This window comes from Phlebotomus papatasi, chromosome 1 (genome assembly GCF_024763615.1).
Source record: "Phlebotomus papatasi isolate M1 chromosome 1, Ppap_2.1, whole genome shotgun sequence".
In the NCBI taxonomy this organism is placed as follows: domain Eukaryota; kingdom Metazoa; phylum Arthropoda; class Insecta; order Diptera; family Psychodidae; genus Phlebotomus; species Phlebotomus papatasi.
The window spans coordinates 20,634,549-20,660,676 of NC_077222.1; the positions used below are offsets into that span (position 1 = coordinate 20,634,549).

Below are 26,128 nucleotides of genomic sequence, written 5' to 3' on the forward strand. Positions count from 1 at the left end.
AAGGTATTGTAATTTTGAACCCGTCTGCATCGGTCTTCATCGGTAATGAACCGGTTAAGTACCGATTTTTAAATAATTTTACATCCCCTATAAGTAAAATTCCCTAAAAACAATGCTTTTTCGGTTTTTCTCAAAATTGGCCCAAGCTTTTTCAATGATTGTCGGATATGTTTTAGAGCTTGTCCAGGCGAACATTTCGTCCAAACATACTTATGACCGGAAAATTCGTTATTTTGAATTATTGAAGGTCAAAATTTTTAAGGACACATTTTTCAACCGACTTGGTTAAATTTGGATTTTTTTGGAAAGGCATTGAAATTTTGAAACCGGTTGCATCGGAATTTATCGGTAATGAATCGGTTAAGTACCGATTTTTGAATAATTTTTCATCCCCTATAAAATCCCCTAAATAATGTTTTTTTCAGTTTTTCTCAAAATTGGCTCAAGGTTTTTCAGTGATTTTTGGATATGTTTTAGAGCTAGTCCAGGCGAACATTTCGCCCCAAACATACCTATGACCGGAAAATTCGCCATTTTAAATTATTGAAGGTAATTTTTAAGGACACATTTTTCAATTGACTTGGTTAAATTTGGATTTTTTTGGAAAGGCATTGAAATTTTGAAACCGGTTGCATCGGTCTTTATCGGTAATGAATCGGTTAAGTACCGATTTTTGAATAATTTTTCATCCCCTAAAAACAATGCTTTATCGGTTTTTCTCATAATTGGTCCAAGTTTTTTCAATGATTTTTGGATATGTTTTAGAGCTGGTCCAGGCGAACATTTCGCCCAAACATACCTATGACCGGAAAATTCACTATTTTAAATTATTGAAGGTCAAAATTTTTAAGGACATATTTTTCAACCGACTTGGTTATATTTGGATTTTTTTGGAAAGGCATTGAAATTTTGAAACCGGTTGCATCGGAATTTATCGGTAATGAATCGGTTAAATACCCATTTTTGAATAATTTTTCATCCCCTATAAATAAAATCCCCTAAATAATGTTTTTTTCAGTTTTCCTCAAAATTGGCTCAAAATTTTTCAGTGATTTTTGGATATGTGTTAGAGCTAGTCCAGGCGAACATTTCGCCCAAACATACCTATGACCGGAAAATTCGCCATTTTGAATTATTGAAGGTCAGAGGTCAACCACTTTGGAGGGCCAATTTTTCATCCGATTTGGTTAAATTTGAATTTTTTGGAAAGGTATACAAATTTCGAACCCGGCTGCATCGGTCTTTATCGGTAATGAGTCGGTTAAGTACCGATTTTTTGATTTTCAAATGCTTTTGTGATTTATGAATCAATTTGATCTCTAGTAGATCAGTAATACCACAAGATCATGCAAAAAAAACTAATTCACGGTTAGCTCTATCTCGTGAGTTCGAGCATTCCGCAAAGCTGGGACGCTTTGCCATCTCTTTTAATTTAGTCATCCAACGTGCTCCAGATATAAACAGTTTTGCGTCAATTTAATATTAGTACATGCGTGTACTAAAAATTATTTTTCGAATTTTTAACTGTTCGAACTCCAAGAGAGAGCAGTTTTTTATTATGCAATTGGTCCATTATGCTTTTCAGTAATAACTTTTGGTTATATCAATTAAATGGTAAAGTCAATGCGACATATTCTTAATTATAGTCATTATAGTATAATTACACGTTTTACCAAAGGATAAGCCATAAAACTTTTGAGATCAAAATATGACACTACCCTGTGTGTATTATAATCCTGAATGGAAGATGTTCAGTCATTGAAATGTATCTAATCCAGCAATAATTGAGAGGGTTTTTCTGGTCCATCCCAACAGCAATTAAGAGTAAATCAGACCTTTTAAGAGTTACACCCTTTTTAATAGCGAATCCTAATTATTACATACAAATCCCAGGGCTATAATTGAGATGAGGACAAATGGTGATGTTACACTCTGCAAGCTTGTATTTTGTTTTTTTTTTTTAAAGGATATTTTGGGGAATATGTTGTTTCAATTTATATTTGTTTTTTTTTGTTTGCAGTACTCCCTCTCAAATGCCAGTCAAGTAGTGATTCGGAATGTTGGATTTGGATTGTCTGGCAATTTTTCGTGTGAAGTCTCAGCTGACGCACCATCCTTCTCCACAGCAATGGCTCACATCCAGATGCAAGTTGTGGGTAAGTTAAGTATTTGTATGTTATGTCTGTTAAGTTTTGCTTTATCACGATTTTGGTTTGTCTTGGGGTTTGATTTACTGAATCTTCTCACTCGTCACTTTACCACCGTTCTTGTGGGATTGGGTATCATGCTTCAATCGGCGCTTTAAGATAAATTCATCCGACAGTCTTATGTAGGGTAGTTCAAAGAGAATTGTTATCACATATGACAGATAGTAGGAAGCAATTGCAATTCCAAGACAGTCGAGAATCTGGTAGAAGATAAATTGGTGAAAATCTAAGGATATAATGTGAAGATTTATTTACGATAAACTAATACTCACTGTTTTAATGAAGGAAATATTGAGAACGTGGGCATCTGTCCCATATACAATCATTCCAATTGCCGGATGTATCAGGTATATGGTGTAGGAGAGCTTTGAGAATTGCCATATAAATCTTCGTGTGGAAATCCACTCAAACCACCTGCCGTAGCCCCATTGACAAATAACAATAATTCCACCCACGATAAGGCCATACACAATTCTACCGCCAGACATGAATAAGTATATGAGGATTTTCGGCTGATCAGGATGCATGACCACTGTATAAGTGAAAAATCCCAAAATAGCACTCCAAATGATTACTGTTTGTCGTCTTGTTAGATAAATCCTTCTGTCACGTGTGACATAGAGAATAAATCCCAATATCATGCCCGATTGGTAGGAGGATATCCTTGTCCAAGGTTTAGTGTACACAGCATCAGTATCACGATATGCGTCCAAGAACCTGCAGATGACATGTCCATTATTTTCATCAAAACCGAGGTCAGTTTTGTTACAAAAGACCTGTACCTCATTGAGGTGTTGCACATGTACATAATGATGAAAGTCACGGTTAGAGTGGATATCGTTGATACCACGAAAGAAATAATACCCCATTTGGGTGATCTGGGGACAAAAAAAGGGGAAAAATGATACTTTGTGAAAATTGCTGAATTGTTGTTGAGTGGTTAAAAGTACTAACTTTGAGTAGATGAAGAGAATTGCCAGACAGTAGATGTAGAATTGCATTTCACATGCCAGTGACCATGTCCACTTTGGGAGAAAAGATAAGAAATTGCTTTGAAAAGACTTTTTTTTACAATTTTTCTTGGAGCACTCAGAACTATGAGTTGAGATATAATTATTATTTTAAAAGGGAATGATGGGATAGGTCAATCTTAGTTTGCAAACTATTTTAATGTAATTTAATGAAGATATTCGAAGGGTGGATAGGGGAAAGGCTCATAATTTTGTCCAGTTTCTTATTTTGGACACTTTGAGGATAAAATTGGACACTAAAAATAAATTGATTAAAATGATGGATTTTTATTCCAATATTTGATAAATAATGAATTATATCTAAATATTTGTTCTTTTTGGAAGATTTTAACACTAAATACGTTAAATTTTGAATATGATTTGAGTTAAAATTGCTTTGTTGAAAATTCAGTGTGAGCAATTGCTTACGAGAAATATGACAGAACTTCGTGTTTACTTCAGTCTTATTTAGCTGTGAAGTACTAACATTGTTTCTTCGCTTTTTTTGAGTGATATTATTGAATATTCATTGAATATTGTGTTGATTCACGTTACTGATGATTTGTACATTTGACCTGAAGTGAGATTTGCCTTGTGAATTATATTTTTCGTGTGAAAAATGGGAAATTTTTTAAGACATTCACCTGTGAGGTGATGGTTCTTATTTTGGACAGGTGTTTTTCTCACGAAATTTAGTGAAGTTTTAGCTTTTGTGATGACTAGGTTGGACAAATGCCTGGGGAAACAAAGGAGCATCATCTCTACGAAAGAGATGTAGCGAGAAATGCCTTGAAAGGCTCCCGGAAGGTCAGGGAATGAGCGAATCCGCACGTACTTGGAGTATCGAAGTCAAGTCACTTTAGTGAATGATATGGAAAGTTTCCGGGCTTCTTGTAGCATTCTACGTTTCCCTTACATGAACAGGAAGAGGACTTGGTAAGATTGGTTCATGAAATGAAGAACAATGCGCATCCTGTTGAGGCGGATTAGCTGTCCAAATTTACAGCTAAGTTGTCCAAATTTACAACCAAGTTGTCCAAACTAGGAGTCAAATTCACCTCTACATATCAATTCATTTTTAAACGTATTAAAACTAATTTTAGTAAAAATAAGACGATAAAATAGCTTGTCAAGTTTTTAAATAACCCTTCTGAAAAGAGAGTAACAAAAAAAGTAAAGTAGTATTGAAAATATCGCACTTAAAACTTGGAACATCCATGCTTATAAGCAGACTGGTCAAAATTATGAGTTCTTACCCTACTAGTTTTTTTTAACTCTTTTTTATTTACGAAAACTATCACAGAATTTTCTTTTATTTTCAACATAAAAAGTACTTAACTGAAAAGAACTTGTTGAACGTGAAATAATATTTGAAATTCCAAATAAGTAGATATCTCTTTCCGTTTGGTTTTGTTTTATAAAGTAAATTACCGCAGATGTTAAATTAGCATCTATGGTAAACAAGTTATTCTACACTCAGAAAAATAATCGAGTAAAACTTACTCGAATCGATGTTGAATTGACCCTTTTTCTTTGTGATTTTCGATTAACTATATTTTAGAGTTGATTTTACTTCTGTTTATACACTACTGAGAGAAAAAAGAGGGTGCGATTAACTTTTTTTCCTCATAACTTTAATACTTTTTAGGTGTAAAAATATATCAACATTTAAAAATGTTAATTTTACAGCTTTTTAAGGGTAAAATTAAGATGAAAAGGGGTAACTTTAACTCCCAATACACCTAAAAAGAGTAATATTTACACCGATTTCGGATCAATAATGCAGGGTAAAATTAACATTTCCGGAATATTATTTTAACTTTTTCGGATTTCTCTCAGTGTAGGTGTAATATTCGGAAGAGTTGTTTTAACTTTTTTTCCTAAAATTTATATGACAAAAGAGTGTAAATAACTCTTTTTAAGACTGAAAATAACTCGTTTTAAGAGTTAAAGTAACTCGTTCCAAGAGTTAAAAAAATCTTTTTTTGGAGTTAAAATAACTCTTTCGAAACTCAAAATGGATAGATTTTGCAATTTTATATATTTTTTTATTTTATCGTTTTTTTTCATTAATATTTTCTTGATCTCAAGTTCCCTATATTCCGAGTGAAATATCACATATGATGCACGAACATGTCTTCATGAAACACTGTCAGGCATATTTCTAGTTGATGTTCCATATGAACTTTGTCACACGAAAATTTTCTTGATTGAAGTATATTCTTAAAACGAAAACACATAAGCATATACTTCAGTCGAGATGAAATTTTACATCGAAAAAGAGTAATAATTACATCGATACCCGACGAATTAATTCAACTTGCACGAAGAGTTGTTTCAACTATATTTACTAAAATTTACAACGAAAAAGAGTAACAATTACATCGATATTCGTAGAGATAATTCAACTCTGCCATAGAGTTGTTTTAACTTTTTAGGTTTTTCCTTAGTGTAGTTAATTTTTTAGGGATATGCTGTAACTGTATGAAAAAGTCATATGAAAGATTTAATTTTTTATGTGATAAATTCAGGAAAATTATTCAAAAATGCGAATTTATATTAATTACTGAGAGCTTCACAGAACTGTTTGAAAAAGCGATTCGATGCTTACAAAATTTCATGATGTCCTGATCTATAATTAAATCACGAAAATTTGTCATATGATTTTGCTATATTGTTATGTAGGGGAATTCTGTAACAGTATGACAATGTCATATGACAAATTTAAGAATTTTTATTTGGGAAATTCGGAAAAATTAATTGAAAATCAGATTCATACCATTTTGCTAAGAGCTTTACAGAGCTCCTAGCAATGGTTATTCGGTGCTCACTGGCCTTTAATATTGTTCTATTTTCAAATTCATCGCGACAATTTGTCATATGACATTGTCATATCGTTATAGAATTCCCTTCATGGAATCCCTATTCACTGGTTTGTTATACATTTTTTTTGTGTAAAAACCTATTAAAATTTCAACTATCAACTCACCACAAAAGCCATATCTTTGTATGAGAAGAAATTCTGGATATACAGTAAATTGTAGTGCCAACTGAAAAAGAGAAGCAAATTCAATATCAGTTGATGTTGGGACACAGTATCATGGAATTAACTCACTTTAATTTGTCAAAGCCGAAACAATGTTTAAAGTCTCGGAAGATGGTATCATTGTAGAACAGATAGGTAATACGGGCTATAAGCATGGCAATAAAGGCAACTGGAGTTAATCGAAGATATCGATGAGAGAAGTATTTCAGGAAGATACCACAATTCTTCCTGAATCCATTCAATCTAATTTCCTCCTTTAGTTGCTCATTCTTCAGGAAGTTGAAGGTACAGAGGAAGCCACCAATTATGAAGAAGATATCCACACAGAGAATTCCTCGCCACAGGAAGAGAAAGTGGGTCTTCATGACGGCAATTGAGGAGACAGTGAGACTATCCGAGAGCCAAAGTTGGAAGAACATTACATGTACTACAATCACCCAAATACAGGATACAGTCCTCAGTAAATGGAGTGACAAAATACTTTTTGAAGTCACTTCATTATTCATGAGAATTCTGTAGTTTTCTCGAATGGAAAAACATGAGATAATTCTGTGGTTAATACTCAGTGGATTGTGTCTCTTTGATTCGAGTTTGTGGGCGTAGAAGCAGATTGTGAGGGTTGCAAAGATGATACTCCTGCAAAATTATGCTTTTGAACACTATTGCTCTACTGGAGTTTATTGAAATTCACTCACCCGAGTATTAGCACCGTGGAATGGCCTAATAAGTTGCCATGGGGCTTAATCTCTTTGATTCCCTCCACAGTCACTTTGGTTTCAATGATTCCAAATGCGGGATTTTCGTCCAAATATTTCTGTGTGATTCTCATTAGAAATTCATTTGGACAGGACTCAGGTACACACAAACCAATGTGCATATAAGGTGTAAAGAGTAGTTTTAGAGCCACCTGAAGATCTCCCTCAATTGTCCCATATACCACACGATAATTCATTTTCACAGGTGAAATTGCATTAATAACTTTTGTCCCCTTCTCCATATCATCGGATGTGGCAATTGGAAGGGGAATATTGACTCCACGACATGCAATTTCGGATCCTAACCAAAAATTTGAACCCAACATAAAGGCTGGGTTTCTTCTTCCCGATGCATCTAGAACTAACAAGAAAAAATAATTGTTTATTTTTTTAGCACACTGGCAACTAATATTGGATGGACGTTAATTTTCAGAACACTCGTAAAAACAAAGGATCAAATTGATACAAATTTGATCCTTTTGCAAAGAAAAGATCAAATTAACATGTTCTATTATGATAAATGTGCATTCAGAGTTTAAAATTTGATCCATTCTTTGTAAAATGATTAAATTCGGATAAATTTGATCTTTTATTTTTACCAGTGAAGCAAGTATGACAATCTAATGAGAATATTTTATGAATTACAGTGCCCGCTTCGTAATCCGGATGATTGGGGGACAAAATGACAGATGTCCGCTTCGTAATCCGGATGATTTTTTTGAATTTCTTCAACGTCTCGAAAATATAATACAAGTTTTTTTTCTAGAATTAGAATAAACGTTTTAAAAAAGTTTAAAAAGACATAATTAGAGAATTCTATGCTATTATACTTCATTTATTAAACAAAAACATCACAGGATAATTCATTTTCATTGCTGAATACTCGTGCATACATAACCTCAAAATTATTTTAAATGTGACCGTCGATAACTCGTCCGGATTACGGCGATCCGGATTAGAGAGCGGGCACTGTATTAACATTGCTTATCATTTAAAGGTGTTAGATCAAACTTTTTCGTAAAATCACTGTACAAAAATTTAAATTTAAAGAAGAGTGTTGATAGGGCAACAGGGGTTGGGGTAGTACAACAGATTTTTCATGTTTACACTGGATTGTTTCTCAAAATAAAATAAATTATTGAAAGTCATTTGCTGATTTTTTAGATAAAATTTCTTGAAATATTTATTGCTATAGAATCATCAATTTTCCCTTCGAGTAACAAGGTGCACGTGGATTCAAGTATCAGTTGCAGTGTGTATGCTTGCAATTAAATGTATTTATCTATTTCTGTATAGGGGAAGTGCTTATAATTTTGGACAGTCTGCATATAAGCATCGATATCCTAAGTTTGAAGTGCCATATTTTCAATACTAATTGACTTTTCTTGTTACTCTCTTTTCAGAAGGATCGTTTAGAAACTTGGCAAGCTATTTATCATCTCATTTTTACTAAAATTAGTTTTAATACGTTTAAAAATGAATTGATATGTAGAGGTGAATTTGACTCTTATTTTGGACAACTTGGTTATTAATTTTTACAACTTGTCTGTAAATTTGGACAGATAATCCGCCTCAACAGGATGCCCATTGTTCTTCATTTCATGAACCAATCTTACCAAGTCCTCTTCCTGGTCATATAAGGGAAACGTAGAATGTCACAAGAAGCCCGGAAACTTTCCATATCATTCATTAAAGTGAGTTGACTTCGGTACTCCAAGTACGTGCGGATTCGCTCATTCCCTGCCGTTTCCGGGAGCCTTTCAAGGCATTTCTCACTGCATCTCTTTCGTAGAGATGATGCTCCTTTATTTCTCCAGGCATTTGTCCAACCTAGTCATCACAAAAGCTAAAACTTCACGAAATTTCGTGAGAAAAACACCTGTCCAAAATAAGAATCATCACCTCACTGGTGAATGTCTTAAAAAATTTCCCATTTTTCACACGAAAAATATAATTCACAAGGCAAATCTCACTTCAGGTCAAATGTACAAATCATCAGTAACGTGAATCAACACAATATTCAATGAATATTCAATAATATCACTCAAAAACAGCGAACAAACTTTGTTAGTACTTCACCAAAACTAAATAAGACTGAAGTAAGCCACGAAGTTCTGTCATATTTCTCGTAAGCAATTGCTCACACTGAATTTTCAACAAAGCAATTTCAACTCAAATCATATTCAAATTTTAACGTATTTAGTGGTAAAATATTCCAAAAAGAACAAATATTTAGATAGAATTCATTATTCATCAAATATTGGAATAAAAATCCATCATTTTAATCAATTTATTTTTAGTGTCCAATGTTATCCTCAAAGTGTCCAAAATAAGAAACTGGACAAAATTAGAAGCATTTCCCCTATAGGATTTAAATATGCTTTGTAAAATGTTCAAACTTGAAACATATTTAGATGTCATACCTCAAAAGTATTTACGCATTATTTACCATTTAGCGGTACATAACCGATTTGAACCGATTTTATAAATCACTCAGAAGATCAGTAAAAATAGCACAGTTCGTTACGTTACCGGTTTATAACAGATTGGGACCGGTTGACTGGTTAATAATTGTCAGAAATTTTAAGACCTTTCCATCAAGTGATACTATTTGGCTGAGAAATACGTTCTCTAGAACCTTTTTATTCTTTGACCTTGAAATAACGATATTAGGAATGATTTAACGGTATTTTCGTATATGGACCAAATGTTCGTCTAAGTAAGTTCTAAACCATATCCAAAAATGTAAATAATGGTACAACAAATGACAATGAAACAATGAGACAAATGAATTTACGGACGGAGAAGTCATATTAATGTCATATTTCGAAAATCGTCTGAAACGCGAAAATTTGTTGAGGCAAGTGGTTCCCGGGGGGTAGAAGGTGGAAATTTCAGAGTGTGAATAAATAAAGGAATTATATAATACGCTCTTTCTGTAAACTTAGTGCAGTAGAATTAAAATATGCAGATATATATCCAGGATACCAATTATCTTTTATACAAAAATTCTCAGTAGGGGTAAGTTGTCTCCCTTCAAACGTACTTGCATTCGAGTAATGTGATTTTTTTAAGTTTTTCCTGAGAGACATATATTTTTATTAAAATATATTAGTATTTTAATATCAATTGTTGATAATTTTGTGAGAATTATGTGTAAGTCTCTTAGAAAAAATAAAAGAAATTCACATTATTCGATGGCATTAACGTTCGAAGAGAGAGTACTTTCCCCTACTGTTTAGGGTTTATATATTCTAAACAAATTATGGAGCATTTTTGTTAATCCAAAGTTTTCTGTTGCTATTCCTTTATAATTATATTATATAAGATGTATTTTTTTACATCCACGTATTTCATAATTTTTTTATTATTTGGAATTTAAAAAAAAATGATATAAAGCAAATAACCATAAATTATTATTGAAGTTTAAGAGTTTAATATATATACTGATAGCTATGGCTAAATATTAGCCTATTAATTAAATAATTAAATTGCAAAGGAATCATACATGCAGCGGGATTGATTTGAAAAAGAACACCAAATTAATTTTTTTACGAATATTTGTTTTGCATAATGTTGTCTTTATATTTTGTGTATATGAATATATTTATTAATAACACGATTAAAGCGGATACAGTACATGAAAATGTTACCTCAATTAAATTTTTCATAAACGATTACTTCTTTAAATTTTCTTTTTCCTATTTAATAAGGAATATTTTATGCTTGATATACTTTATCATGCTGTAAGCAAAAGAATTAGCCAATATTGTAGAAATTGATCTATTAGCGATGGTAACATAGTATAAATTGCCTGATAATTTGTTTTAAATTTATCGTTAAAAAAATCTAACATAAATTATTCCTTGTGAATTTTAATAAATGTGTTTGCAAAATAATTTGTTTTTTACGATATTTCTATCGGTAAAATTTAGTGAAAATCCAGTCATTTTGATTGATTTTTTTTATTCTAAGAATGAGAAGATATTTTAATTAATTATAAAAGAGTGTGATTCAAACGACTGAATTTCAAACGTAGGGGAAACTGGGGTACAATTAGCCAGGGGTAGAATTAGATAGTGGATTTTTCTCTTTTCTCTTAAAATGAAGTAGTATAGTTCGCGCAAGTGCCTGTTGCTGACGTCAGCCACTGAGAGGTGCGCGCAAGTGCCTGACGATGACATCACGCTTTTGACGGTGTTATCGTGGACATGACTGTCACATCAGCACTGCAAGTTCATTGAACTTCACATTTGACACTACTTTTGAATGACGTCACACGTTTTTCACTGATTTATGATGACCCAACAACTATGCTGATGTTACATTTTTTTTAATCATGCAATATTGTGTTTTGATGACATGTGGAGAATTTTGAATTGAAATTTTCATAGGGCTTTTAATGCTCGCATATTAACTTTTTTTAGCATATTTAAATATTTTCTGATTTTTTTTTTAAATTTTGTTTACTTCTCTGCATCATCATCGCACTTTTTCCTAATCAATGTAATGTGAAAAAGATTTTCCATCCAGTGGAATCGAACTCTAGACCTTGTGATTAAGAGATCCGCACAATACCAACAGGCTATTATGGAATATACAAAACTCTGGTCGAAGGTGCCAAATATACATTTCTATGCGCTTGGGAATGATCGAAATATGATCTCTTGCATCGCGCGTTGGTTAAGTGTGAAGTGGAGTGAGAAGAATTGCAGAAGAATAGGAAAATTGTCAATGAATTAATTTTTTATGCACTGTGTATGATTCATATGGAGACGTTTGGAGTCAAGTGAAGAAGGAATGTGAAAAAGTGTTTTTTTGTAAACCTTGCGTTGCAAAAATTGTCCACGCGACATCACATATGAAATTAACTAATAATTACCATACGGGGAATTTGTTCTTTAATGATAAGAGATTTTTTTCTTTTGTGAATTAGAATTATTATTATTACCATCTTAAACTTACCTTACAATTCTCACTAGTGTATACCGCTTTCAAGACAGAAGAAATACATCAAAGGGAAAGTATGTAGAGCTTTGATTTAAAACACAAATTTCTTGTATGAAAAATACTCCTCTAATTTATTTACAGATGTATTAACCTTAGCAAAACTATACAATAAAATTGTGTATCGGGTGTCATAAATCTATCTATTTACATTTTAGTAATAGTTAAAAGCCTAAGTTACATAAAAAATTGAAAATTTAATTTTTTCTTATCTACATTTTTTAATATCCAAAGGGCAATGTCTTATAATCTTCTACACACCTCCTTTTTGTAAGTGTAAATTGTACCTTTTTACTGGCTGCACCGGACAGGATTTTGAATCGTTTTTGACGAAAAATGCGATTTTTGTAGTCAATATTCAGTGTTTCAATATCTCCGAAAACAATTGATTTTAAAGCATTGAAATCGAGATGCCTTTCCACCTCATGGTTCATGCTGATGCCTTTAGCCACTATTTTATATGAGTACGTGTTTGTAGAGGGTGAAAAGATCTTAAGAGCATAAGTCTTTGGGCCACAACTGACATATTCCTCGATGAAAGATCCCTCTCCGTAATCTGCTAGCTCGTCAGTAAGTTCCCCCAAAAACTTTCCGCAGCTTAAAGGGTTCTCTTCGCCAGCAGGAACCGTAAAGATCACAGAGTCTGTGTCGCAATAAAGAAGTTTATCTCCTAATTTAGAGAGGATTGAGTACAACTTGATTCGGGCATTCGTGGTGGTACATATACCTACACCGAGGTTCACATATTTTGATGCAGACTCGGCTTCGGCAATATACTTCCACGAAACAAAAATCTGCTTTTCCCCAACGGGATATAAATCCATTAACTGGATATCTTCAGACCCAATTAATCTATTTAAATCCTCGGGGGAGTTGCAAATGCTAGTCTTTGTGAAATTTTCACGCATTATGAATCTTCCCCAAAGACTATTCAAGACTAGCTTGGTAAGCAATCGCAACCCCTTGTTCATGCAGATTTTTTCCTTTTCCAATTGCACACCTTCCTTCTCTAAATATTCGCGGATGTAACTCTCCTTTGCTTCATCAGTATCTGTATCTGTAGGCCATCCACTGGATTCTTGTTTTATTTTAAGGAAGTTGTCCACAAAATCGGCAAAGAGACCCCTTTCGTTAGAATTCCGATTGTACTGTACCGTCTGGTACGACCAAACTTCAAAAGATTTAATAATTTTGTATCCATGACGGACTGCCAATCGGATTTCATCTAACGACCAGAATCCGGTGAGAGTTCGTTCATCATCAGAATGTGTGCATTTATCCGTGTTAATCATCTCTGTGCAAGATCTACAGAGAGGAAATATTAAACGATCGTTGCACCTATACGGCAAGCATGGTAAATACAAGTTCCGTGGGGGCAGCACTGTGCATTTAACCACACCATCATAATTTAATATTTCCTCTGGATTTCCAAAAGTTTTCACGATGGTAGGATGACCGATGAAATATTTTGAGTATTTATTGGCCCAGGGGTATAATGATGTAAAATCGTAATAATAAATTTTATCCCCTGGACCGCTTTTTTGATATAATTTAAACACTTCAGTTCGGCCTCCGTACACCGCACTCCTCAAATCAAACCCTGCATCGACTATTTCAGGATGATTGTTCAAACTAGTGTCCAATTCAGGATCTGATTTAAGAAGTTTCCGGAAATCACATTCCCATACCGAAATCAGATTATAGCCCATGCTTTCGATACGTCGCAATCGAGCCAAGGTTGCTTCATAACGGCTCTGTATAGTGTCGGATGAATTTCCTGAACATACATATTCTCTATTCAAGAAACATGTATGCCCATGATAATAACATCCTTCGAAACTATACACAGTGTTTGTGCTGTCGTCAAAGCCGTCGACAATATAATGACAATTTTTAAGTTTAACTTCGTATCGAATATCTTTTCCTGTAATCATTTTTTGATACACAAGCCATTTCAAGCCAATTTTACTTTGGAGATTATTATAGGTCGAGCTGTAATTACTTTTCGGTGTAATAGCAAGAGTATTCGGTTTGAGATAATTCTTTCTATACACCTTCATTACAGCATCGGCTAAAGTAATCGCCTGCAAAAATGGATTGATTCCGGTAGTATCTATAAATGAGTACATGAAATTTAAGGACCCGAGTTTAAGAATTTTGACATCCTGATTACAATAATGTATCAATTCTTTCCGATTATCAAAAGTGTTATCTTTATTTAATTCGTACCACGTGAGAAACTTTTCGTACCGATTTGACGACATTGACTCGATTGCATACATTTCCTGTGGAGGATACTTTCCAACATAATTCATATTTTTCGAGATGTTGAATTTATAAGGGTATTCACCCTTTTCGCAATCGCGGAGCCCGAAACTTGCACTAAATTTAGACAATGCAAAAGGGATGAAGCTCAGAGAGTCTAAAAATACAATGTTCCTTATCTTCACATACAAAATTTTGCATCCTGTGAAGATAGGACTGATTTCTTCATCTCTCTTGCACAATTCTTCCAGAATAAATTGCCCATCGTAGCTTTTGGCATTATGAGCAATTATTGCTGAAGGAAAAGGTCTAAATTTAAGAGCGTAATCCACAAATTTTTTAACGCACGACCCGTTAGAATCATTTTCAAAAATATGGATCGCTGGGCTACAATTTGAACATTCGGGATCGGACTCTGTGGATTTTGCACATAAATGACAAACTTCATGTGCAACACATAAATTTGGGATATGATCAGAAAACCCATTTTCCTTCTCTACAAGCTCGCACTCAAAATCATAAAATATCAATGAAAACTCCTTTGGGGCATTTTTCTTGAAGGGCTGAATGAAACAGTAGTGAGGACTGGTGACTTTTTTGTAACAGATATTACAAAGTGTTGTGAAACATTCATGTGGCTCACAAACCTTGTAAGTTCTGTCACAGTCTTTGCAGATTTTGATCTCACTACATGTTCCATTCTCAATATGAAAATTGAAGCAGGATTCTCCAGGGAATCTACGATTGCAATTTGAACAATCGATCTTTTCGGGGATATTGAGACATGGTGAATTGTTACCACAAAAACGGCATTTTTCAGGACAAATATGTGACTTATTATACAACTGATCACAATAGTAACATTGAAATTTGAAATTGTAAAATCCTTTTAAGTTTTTAATGCAAAAAAAGTGTTGTTCAGCCTCGGAATAAAATATGTGAATTACGTTATTAATATTTTCCTGAGTTTTCTTTGTAGACAAAATAATACTTTTTGCATCATTTAATTTATTGAATACCCTTACCCTGAATTTAAATTCTTCTTTTTTCACAAAATTATGGATTAACTCAAAATTATATTGACCATTGTCAGATACTTTCATTCCGAGGCTAAGAACAAATTTTTCCGCATCTTGTTTGAAAATATTACAATATCGACGATAACTTTTAATTTTTCTGTCCAATTCAGCTTTATCAGTCAAAAGGTACTTACCCACAAGAAGGGCTATCGGTAAACAATTGCCCTGGTTATTAAAATCTACAGCGCTCTTGTTCTTAAACTGGCGAATGTTATCCGCTACCATCCCATTAGGATTATGATGTCTTCCTCGTCCTTCCATAGGATGGAACAGAAAGGCTCTAACTTGCATTACTTCGGACGAGTGAAACATCTCCGTACTCTGGTGGATCTGAAAAGGGTATTGATTTGTAGTATTGATTAAGTAGTTTAGAAAATAGCATAATAGATTGCATCACTTACCTTTTCCATATATTGCAGAATAATAGATGTGGTGAGAGCATTTAGAGGTCTCATACCGATGAAAAGGGCCTTCTCAGTGGGCTCCTCTGTGACAAATATCTATAAATAAACAAAATTTAGGGATTTTTAGTACCTTATATGATAATTCTGTATGTTAAGAAATATCTAAAAGTCAAGTATAATATTTACCTTGAGAATCACTCGGTCCGTATCTGATCTAGATAAATTGCGAATCTCCTGAATCACTCCATCTAAGCCACTTTCCATCCAATCTCCAACAGTCATACTTTTAGGTTTGTTAAGGCGAAAATTGACAATAAGCTCTGTCATTTTGAAAAATTCACTATACTTCTTTGTCTTGCTGAGTATCTTCAAAAGTTCCTGATCATGGTTCTCCTGATCTTTATTACTCTCACCATTTATTTCTACATTTTGTCCACCCCCGTTTTGCGTTAATGGAGTATAATTATTTTCAGTTACAATAGATTTGCCATCTTCAGAATCAGTAACATCATGTAACGTGATAACCCCAGACGAGTTTGGGATCGTAGACTCCTCAATTTTTCTCCTTTTTAGTGGAGGTTCACTGGTCTCAATATCTTTCCCATCTGATAAAATATTATAAACCCTGTCCACTTGTGAAGAATGACCAGCTTTTGTCATCATTGCACTTTTCTGAAGAATTTCCTTCTCTTCTTCACTTAGTATATACCCACTTTTCACAATATTTTCTATACGGCGTATAATTTCTGAGAAAAGAATATCACTACCATCTTCTTCGAGAAGGTGCAAAAGTTCTATCACCGATTTCCCATTCAACACATAGTTAATCCACTCAGGGACAGTTTTCGATTTAAAAATTAGTCCGGCGAAACCTTCCAAATTATCTCCATTCATCTTCGATTTAATTTTTTGTCACTGTAGTGCAAATGTGCAACCAATCTGCTTTGCGGGTACTTTAAAAGTGAGGACAAAATAATTTTTCCACCTTATTTATAATAATTTGCTAGAGCATCCAAATTATTTTTTCCATGATCGGTGGAAAAGCTGACTCTGCAAAAGAACATTTCTGCAGGAGTATCAAATTCACTTGCAGCGCGTAGACCCAGTCGTCACCTATTATTTGTAATTTTTTTTCAGGAGTTTTATACGATTGCATGTTCTGGAATAAATTTGTTTGATAGCAATTTGGTATTTTACAGCACTCTTCTAACAAGATGAAATTGTCATCATACATGTATAAGACATGAAAATTTTCCTAAAATGATTTTGCCGCTACACCCTCGAGCTGTATAATTTTTTGTCAGGTTTTTCTAAAACCATTTTTTATCTTTTCATTATGCTCATTGAATAAATAAAACGAAAAATACAGTTTGCGTTTTTCACAAAGCATAAGGTAGAAAATTCTCTCAAGTCCCATTTGATATTTTCTCTAAATAGTAAAATGGTGACAAATTTCGTTGTCAATGGTGAATTTTGCAAATGCAAGAAAAATGTATACGTTTGGACATGTTTCGAACATGTTTTGATGACACTAGAAAAATATTTTTTCACGATCGCGACTTTTCTTGAAAAACAGAAACTCTCCATCCCCACTTGAAATATGATTCCCGCGCACACGTGCAATAAAAATTGTCTCATAGAAAATGTAAAATTGTGAAATGATTTCCTGAAAAATATTATGCGCTAAAAATGAAATTTGAGAATTTCCCTTTCCAAAGACATGTTTCAAACATGTCATGATGATGCTGCCAAAATACATATTTTCACGATCGATGATTTTTTTTCTGTCAAGTAACAACAAAATGATTTTTTTTATAAGCCAAACTAAATTTTTTTAACATGTGGGTTTCATAAATCTTATTTATTTTCATAAGTGCTGAAATTTTTTTGTTCACTTGCTAAAATTTTTTTCCACAATTTTTGCAATCATATTTTATGAACTTTTATTTACAGCTTAAAAATTTTCTTCAAAAGTGTGCATGATCGCATGTTCAAATCAGATTATGAGTCAAATTATAGATAAATAATTGTGTGGTGACGTCATAGAGAGATGATCGTGGTGATAGCCTACTTTCAGGCAGGGCCTTCCAACCCCCCCCCCCCCACTACCCCCCCCCCCCCCAACCCTTTTTTTCAACGTCATCAAATTGTGATTTAAAAATCACGTACAGCTTTTTTGCATTAAAAACTTAAAAGGATTTTACAATTTCAAATTTCAATGTTACTATTGTGATCAGTTGTATAATAAGTCACATATTTGTCCTGAAAAATGCCGTTTTTGTGGCAACAATTCACCATGTCTCAATATCCCCGAAAAGATCGATTGTTCAAATTGCAATCGTAGATTCCCTGGAGAATCCTGCTTCAATTTTCATATTGAGAATGGAACATGTAGTGAGATCAAAATCTGCAAAGACTGTGACAGAACTTACAAGGTTTGTGAGCCACATGAATGTTTCACAACACTTTGTAATATCTGTTACAAAAAAGTCACCAGTCCTCACTACTGTTTCATTCAGCCCTTCAAGAAAAATGCCCCAAAGGAGTTTTCATTGATATTTTATGATTTTGAGTGCGAGCTTGTAGAGAAGGAAAATGGGTTTTCTGATCATATCCCAAATTTATGTGTTGCACATGAAGTTTGTCATTTATGTGCAAAATCCACAGAGTCCGATCCCGAATGTTCAAATTGTAGCCCAGCGATCCATATTTTTGAAAATGATTCTAACGGGTCGTGCGTTAAAAAATTTGTGGATTACGCTCTTAAATTTAGACCTTTTCCTTCAGCAATAATTGCTCATAATGCCAAAAGCTACGATGGGCAATTTATTCTGGAAGAATTGTGCAAGAGAGATGAAGAAATCAGTCCTATCTTCACAGGATGCAAAATTTTGTATGTGAAGATAAGGAACATTGTATTTTTAGACTCTTTGAGCTTCATCCCTTTTGCATTGTCTAAATTTAGTGCAAGTTTCGGGCTCCGCGATTGCGAAAAGGGTGAATACCCTTATAAATTCAACATCTCGAAAAATATGAATTATGTTGGAAAGTATCCTCCACAGGAAATGTATGCAATCGAGTCAATGTCGTCAAATCGGTACGAAAAGTTTCTCACGTGGTACGAATTAAATAAAGATAACACTTTTGATAATCGGAAAGAATTGATACATTATTGTAATCAGGATGTCAAAATTCTTAAACTCGGGTCCTTAAATTTCATGTACTCATTTATAGATACTACCGGAATCAATCCATTTTTGCAGGCGATTACTTTAGCCGATGCTGTAATGAAGGTGTATAGAAAGAATTATCTCAAACCGAATACTCTTGCTATTACACCGAAAAGTAATTACAGCTCGACCTATAATAATCTCCAAAGTAAAATTGGCTTGAAATGGCTTGTGTATCAAAAAATGATTACAGGAAAAGATATTCGATATGAAGTTAAACTTAAAAATTGTCATTATATTGTCGACGGCTTTGACGACAGCACAAACACTGTGTATAGTTTCGAAGGATGTTATTATCATGGGCATACATGTTTCTTGAATAGAGAATATGTATGTTCAGGAAATTCATCCGACACTATACAGAGCCGTTATGAAGCAACCTTGGCTCGATTGCGACGTATCGAAAGCATGGGCTATAATCTGATTTCGGTATGGGAATGTGATTTCCGAAAACTTCTTAAATCAGATCCTGAATTGGACACTAGTTTGAACAATCATCCTGAAATAGTCGATGCAGGGTTTGATTTGAGGAGTGCGGTGTACGGAGGCCGAACTGAAGTGTTTAAATTATATCAAAAAAGTGGTCCAGGGGATAAAATTTATTATTACGATTTTACATCATTATACCCCTGGGCCAATAAATACTCAAAATATTTCATCGGTCATCCTACCATCGTGAAAACTTTTGGAAATCCAGAGGAAATATTAAATTATGATGGTGTGGTTAAATGCACAGTGCTGCCCCCACGGAACTTGTATTTACCATGCTTGCCGTATAGGTGCAACGATCGTTTAATATTTCCTCTCTGTAGATCTTGCACAGAGATGATTAACACGGATAAATGCACACATTCTGATGATGAACGAACTCTCACCGGATTCTGGTCGTTAGATGAAATCCGATTGGCAGTCCGTCATGGATACAAAATTATTAAATCTTTTGAAGTTTGGTCCTACCAGACGGTACAGTACAATCGGGATTCTAACGAAAGGGGTCTCTTTGCCGATTTTGTGGACAACTTCCTTAAAATAAAACAAGAATCCAGTGGATGGCCTACAGATACAGATACTGATGAAGCAAAGGAGAGTTACATCCGCGAATATTTAGAGAAGGAAGGTGTGCAATTGGAAAAGGAAAAAATCTGCATGAACAAGGGGTTGCGATTGCTTACCAAGCTAGTCTTGAATAGTCTTTGGGGAAGATTCATAATGCGTGAAAATTTCACAAAGACTAGCATTTGCAACTCCCCCGAGGATTTAAATAGATTAATTGGGTCTGAAGATATCCAGTTAATGGATTTATATCCCGTTGGGGAAAAGCAGATTTTTGTTTCGTGGAAGTATATTGCCGAAGCCGAGTCTGCATCAAAATATGTGAACCTCGGTGTAGGTATATGTACCACCACGAATGCCCGAATCAAGTTGTACTCAATCCTCTCTAAATTAGGAGATAAACTTCTTTATTGCGACACAGACTCTGTGATCTTTACGGTTCCTGCTGGCGAAGAGAACCCTTTAAACTGTGGAAAGTTTTTGGGGGAACTTACTGACGAGCTAGCAGATTACGGAGAGGGATCTTTCATCGAGGAATATGTCAGTTGTGGCCCAAAGACTTATGCTCTTAAGATCTTTTCACCCTCTACAAACTCGTACTCATATAAAATAGTGGCTAAAGGCATCAGCATGAACCATGAGGTGGAAAGGCATCTCGATTTCAATGCATTAAAATCAATTGTTTTCGGAGATATTGAAACACTGAATATTGACTACAAAAATCGCATTTTTCGTCAAAAACGATTCAAAATCCTGTCCGGTGCAGCCAGTAAAAAGGTACAATTTACACTTACAAAAAGGAGGTGTGTAGAAGATTATAAGACATTGCCCTTTGGATATTAAAAAATGTAGATAAGAAAAATTAAATTTTCAAATTTATATGTAACTTAGGCTTTTAACTATTACTAAAATGTAAATAGATAGATTTATGACACTCGATACACAATTTTATTGTATAGTTTTGCTAAGGTTAATACATCTGTAAATAAATTAGAGGAGTATTTTTCATACAAGAAATTTGTGTTTTAAATCAAAGCTCTACATACTTTCCCCTTTGATGTATTTCTTCTGTCTTGAAAGCAGTATACAGCAGTGAGAATTGTAAGGTAAGTTTAAGACGGTAATAATAATAATTCTAATTCACAAAAGGAAAAATCTCTTATCAATAAAGAACAAATTCCCCGTATAGTAATTATTAGTTAATTTCATATGTGATGTCGCGTGGACAATTTTTGCAACGCAAGGTTTACAAAAAAACACTTTTTCACATTCTTTCTTCACTTGACTCCAAACGTCTCCATATGAATCATACACAGTGCATAAAAAATTAATTCATTGACAAATTTCCTATTCTTCTGCAACTCTTCTCACTCCACTTCACACTTAACCAACGCGCGATGCAAGAGATCATATTTCGATCATTCCCAAGCGCATAGAAATGTATATTTGGCACCTTCGACCAGAGTTTTGTATATTCCATAATAGCCTGTTGGTATTGTGCGGATCTCTTAATCACAAGGTCTGGAGTTCGATTCCACTGGATGGAAAATCTTTTTCACATTACATTGATTAGGAAAAAGTGATGATGATGCAGAGAAGTAAACATAATTTAAAAAAAAAATCAGAAAACATTTAAATATGCTAAAAAAGTTAATATGCGAGCATTAAAAGCCCTATGAAAATTTCAATTCAAAATTCTCCACATGTCATCAAAACACAATATTGCATGATTAAAAAAAATGTAACATCAGCATAGTTGTTGGGTCATCATAAATCAGTGAAAAACGTGTGACGTCATTCAAAAGTAGTGTCAAATGTGAAGTTCAATGAACTTGCAGTGCTGATGTGACAGTCATGTCCACGATAACACCGTCAAAAGCGTGATGTCATCGTCAGGCACTTGCGCGCACCTCTCAGTGGCTGACGTCAGCAACAGGCACTTGCGCGAACTATACTACTAATAGGTCATATGCATTATAAAGGATTATGGGAAAAATATGAAGTGTTCGAAGGCTGAGTGTGTGCGAAGCATGGGAGTCTTCCTTTAGTACTAAACATTTTTTGTTATGGCCTCTGCACACTAGTGAAATTTATGTCCATATTGAAGCAAATTCCCTGCGGTTGTGTAGGAAAAACTCTTCAATATGGACATAAATTTCTCTAGTGTGTAGAGGTCATTAGTCTAGTCACATTGTTATAATCTGTCACACAACATTCAGCAGCAGTTGAAGCTCTTAGCGACAATATATTGACCCTATTATTTTTACCACCACTGTATGTGCAGTGTATGGGGAAAAAGGGAAAAGCATTAGGGGTGTGATGAAAGTTAGAAATGAAGAAAAACATGAGAAGAGAAAAAATAATCGAAGTCTCTCTCTTTAAAAAATTCATAGACATTCGGTCGACACGCGATGTGGCCATTATTTCGTAATCAATTCGTGTGTAAGTAAATTAACAGTATGTGAGACAGAGAAAAATAGAACTGACTACCGGTGTATGAAGATGGCTAAAGGTATATAACAGTAGTGAAAAGTTATATTTGATACACAACCAAATTGGAGTAATACTATCGACATTATTTCTCTCGTCATTTTCTTCTAACTTCCATGAGGTTTTAGGTTTTATTTGAAATTCTCTTCGGTTTTCCTCCCATCCACAATTGCTTTTCCCACCCACCCCTTTCTGTCCCCTGTTGGCTTGTGGTCAGACCAATATCCTCAACACCACCCTCCTAATTTTTTGGTCAGACTGAACGTATGTATATTTGAAATGGATGGAAAATCGTTTTTTTGTTTTTGTTCCTTCAGTGGTTAAATTCGATGATTGGGGATTGTGTTATCTTGTACATGAAAAAATTCTCTTTTTTGAATGATGTGGAAGGAGAACAATCAGTGGCAGGAAGAGAGTCATTTGATGGATTTGGTTGGAAGAGGGTGAAAAGGAACAAGGGGTTAGTCTTAATAATGAAAATCGGAAATTTAGCGTTTTATTAGCATAATGCCCAAATCGTATTTTTCATGTCTAATTTGATTAGGCGACTTCATTTTTCTCCCTAAAAAAAAGGGATTTTTCATTGCTTTTCCATTTCAATGATGATTGGAATATTTTAATTAATTAAGAAATCACTGTTTTTCATAGCGTCCTCTTTTGGATTATTAACTTATTAATATGTATATTGTATTAAGGGAGAATGATGTTTAACAAGAGGATTTGGGAACGTCTTAGTTCGCGGTTGAAGCTTGTGCAAACCATATGATTATTAACGTCAACCCAGTGAGTAAATTAGCTTTACAAAGCTGTTACAATAACATAAAAGCTTGAGGGATTCACGCAATGCCTGTATAATACGAGAAGGAAATTCCTCTAAATACTCAAGGCAAGAGGTTGTGTCAAAATGTAATGATTCCTCTGAAAAAGAAATAAACTTAGATAGGGGAACCTGGGGCCAAATGTGTCAAGGGAAAAACTTCAAAATTCGATCTTGCAAACAAAAAGATACTGAAGCTTCATATTTTCCCCCATATAGATAGCATTCATTAACCTCATTCAACTTTCTTACATGAAAAAAAATTAAATTTTAAAATATTTATATTGTTCTTACAAGAGATATCAATTTTTGACCGATTTACTTTCAAAAATTTGCATTTTAGTGAATGTTTTCGGAATAATTGGAATCGACTGATCACAGAGTGGATCTAGAAATCCTATTATTAAAAATTACAACTTGCACCATATTAATAAAAGTAGTAAAAATCTACAGGAATATTAATTGACATGTATTCGATCCAAAACCATGTTTTTTCGGGATTGCTCTAAAACACGTCATGCGATTTTTTTTTTTTCATTTTTGGATATGTTACATAGGCGTACATTTCGTTGAATCATTCCTAAAAACGATTTTTCATGGCCAACGGTTAAAAAGGCTCTAAGGAGCGTATTTCTCAACCGAATGATCTCATGTTTGGGCTCGTTCGAAAGGTCTTGGAATTTCTGACATGTCTAAACCGACACCAATCGGTTATGATAGATAGATAGATAGAAAGATAGATATTCATAAGCAATGCTTATAAGGAACAACACAAGTACGTTGTAATTATTAGCGGCTAATGATCCGCTAATATGAGTAGCTAATGATCCGGCTCATAACCAATAACAAATTTTTATCCGAAATTCAACTATATTACTTCCAAGGTATTTTGAGCAATAATGTTTAGGATAATTTATAAATCTGTTCAAATCGGTTGTGCATCTGTTATAAACCGATATATAATTTTTGTTCGAAAATCAACTTTATTACTCTTAAAACTATTCTGTGGGATCTTTTGAGTGATTCATGAATCGGTTTAAATCGGTTGAGAACCGATAAACGATAAATAATGCAAAAGTATGGGGGAAGTGGGTTAGTTTTGAAATTGGAATTGTTCTCCTATGTTTAAATGGAATTGAGTCATATCATAATGTAATTTAGCTTCTCAATCTGTTTGTCCAGCCAAATTACATCATGGTAAGGGTCAATTTTATTTAAAACTAGGTGAAAAATCTTGCTCCACATTCAAAGGTGCACCACTTCCCCCTACTTTTGAAGTAGCATCTAAGTACCGATTTCGACTACTTTGGAAATCCTGGGAAGCCTTACCACCCCATTTGTACTATCATGAAATTTCCACCAAAAAAAAAAGAGAAGTTCACAAAAAACTGTCAAAATAGGATTAAACAGATTAAAGAATTAAATCAGAATTCAAAAAATTAGCCTAACTAAATATTTACCATATCTATTAATCAAAGGACAAAAAAGTCAATGTTTCTTTTGGGAAGGTTTCTTTTTAATACAGCAAGTACTTCTGAATGGCAAAAAAAAATTCAGGGTTGGACGAAAGTAAAAGAATGAATAATGTGGGCCAAGAGAAGAATTTTAATTAAATTAAGAGATTTATTAGCAATAGAAGAGCTTCAGTGTAATGTGATAAAATGACTTAAAACATTTTAAAAGAATTATTCATTACACAAATTGATGGGACTATTAACTTTCCATGGACTTTTCTTGCTTTATTCTCTTGTGTTGGTCTTTTTTTTTTTTATTGTTTCACCATAGCAAGTGTCCAATTAGACGAACCCTCTGTGTATATGTATGTCACTTTCAATTTATTATCTAGTTCTTAACGTTTCATATTTCTTTTTTTTTGCCGCTAACTCCACTCCAAAAAGTTTTCGTGGATTTTTTTTGTTATTGTTGGGGATCCTTTCTCATGGGTTTAAGGCTATATAGGATCGATTTGCGATGAACTTGGTGGGTAGAAAAGTGAAACAATTTGTATGGGTGTTTTTTCTTCAGGGATGGGGAAATGTTAGAGATATATAATTTTTGAAATGAGTGATGGTAATGTCCGTGAAAGGGGAGATGGAGTAAAAGTTGTGATGGAGGAAATGGAAGAAAATGGACATTATTGTTCAAATATTCAGCCAAACAATATGAAGCAATCTTGTAATGAGAATATAATGGATGGAAAAAAAAAGACAGAAGACTAGAGAGAATTTCTACTATATAAAGTTACTCCAGTTACCCTCTTTAGCTTGTGAGAAAAAGGCAAGAAAAAAGAAAGAATTCTCATATCTTTAAATATATAGCCATATATTCGATTTCAGTGTTTAGTTTTTAATTTATTTCTTAATTTAATACAACAATTTCACTTTGAGTTTGGCCTTTTGATGATACTTCCTCGAGGAATGCCTGTATTTTATCTTTCATTTCCATCCATTTTCATTTTTTTTTTATCTTGCTTGTTTGCCTCACAAATTATTTATTATTCTTCCTGTATTTTCCTTTGATTTAATTCCAGGGCTATTTTCAAAGTGAAATTTCTTTTTTTTTTCGAAAGGAAAAAGAACCTGAAATATCATACATTGGAAATTATTAGTTGATTCACTTGTATACTTTGTTGGAAAATGTGTGTAATTTTCTTATGAAAATTGCTCAATTGATATGTCAGCCTCATGGAGCGATAAGGAATTTCATGAAGGGAAGAATGTTGAGGGTGCGTGGTGTGGATGATAGAAAACGTGAAGTAAAACTTA

At 33.8% G+C, this 26,128-nt stretch overlaps 2 protein-coding genes across 3 annotated transcripts in view; one reads left to right on the forward strand and one right to left on the reverse strand.

Moving 5' to 3' along the window:
• Positions 1–26,128, forward strand: part of LOC129798174 (uncharacterized) — a 237,517-nt gene that overhangs the window by 58,740 nt on the left and 152,649 nt on the right. For both annotated transcript variants that reach the window (XM_055841183.1, XM_055841182.1), the window contains exon 4: positions 2,021–2,156. In XM_055841183.1, coding sequence (XP_055697158.1) covers positions 2,021–2,156 — 136 coding nt within the window. The remainder of the gene's footprint in view (positions 1–2,020; positions 2,157–26,128) is intronic.
• LOC129798173 (nose resistant to fluoxetine protein 6-like) overlaps positions 1,837–26,128 on the reverse strand; it is a 25,942-nt gene continuing 1,650 nt past the window's right edge. Inside the window, exons 2-8 of the mRNA XM_055841181.1 lie at positions 6,959–7,379; positions 6,333–6,899; positions 6,207–6,267; positions 3,162–3,232; positions 2,990–3,085; positions 2,480–2,924; positions 1,837–2,407 (exon numbers count right to left, since the gene is read on the reverse strand). Coding sequence (XP_055697156.1) covers positions 2,231–2,407; positions 2,480–2,924; positions 2,990–3,085; positions 3,162–3,232; positions 6,207–6,267; positions 6,333–6,899; positions 6,959–7,379 — 1,838 coding nt within the window. The 3' untranslated portion in view covers positions 1,837–2,230. The remainder of the gene's footprint in view (positions 2,408–2,479; positions 2,925–2,989; positions 3,086–3,161; positions 3,233–6,206; positions 6,268–6,332; positions 6,900–6,958; positions 7,380–26,128) is intronic.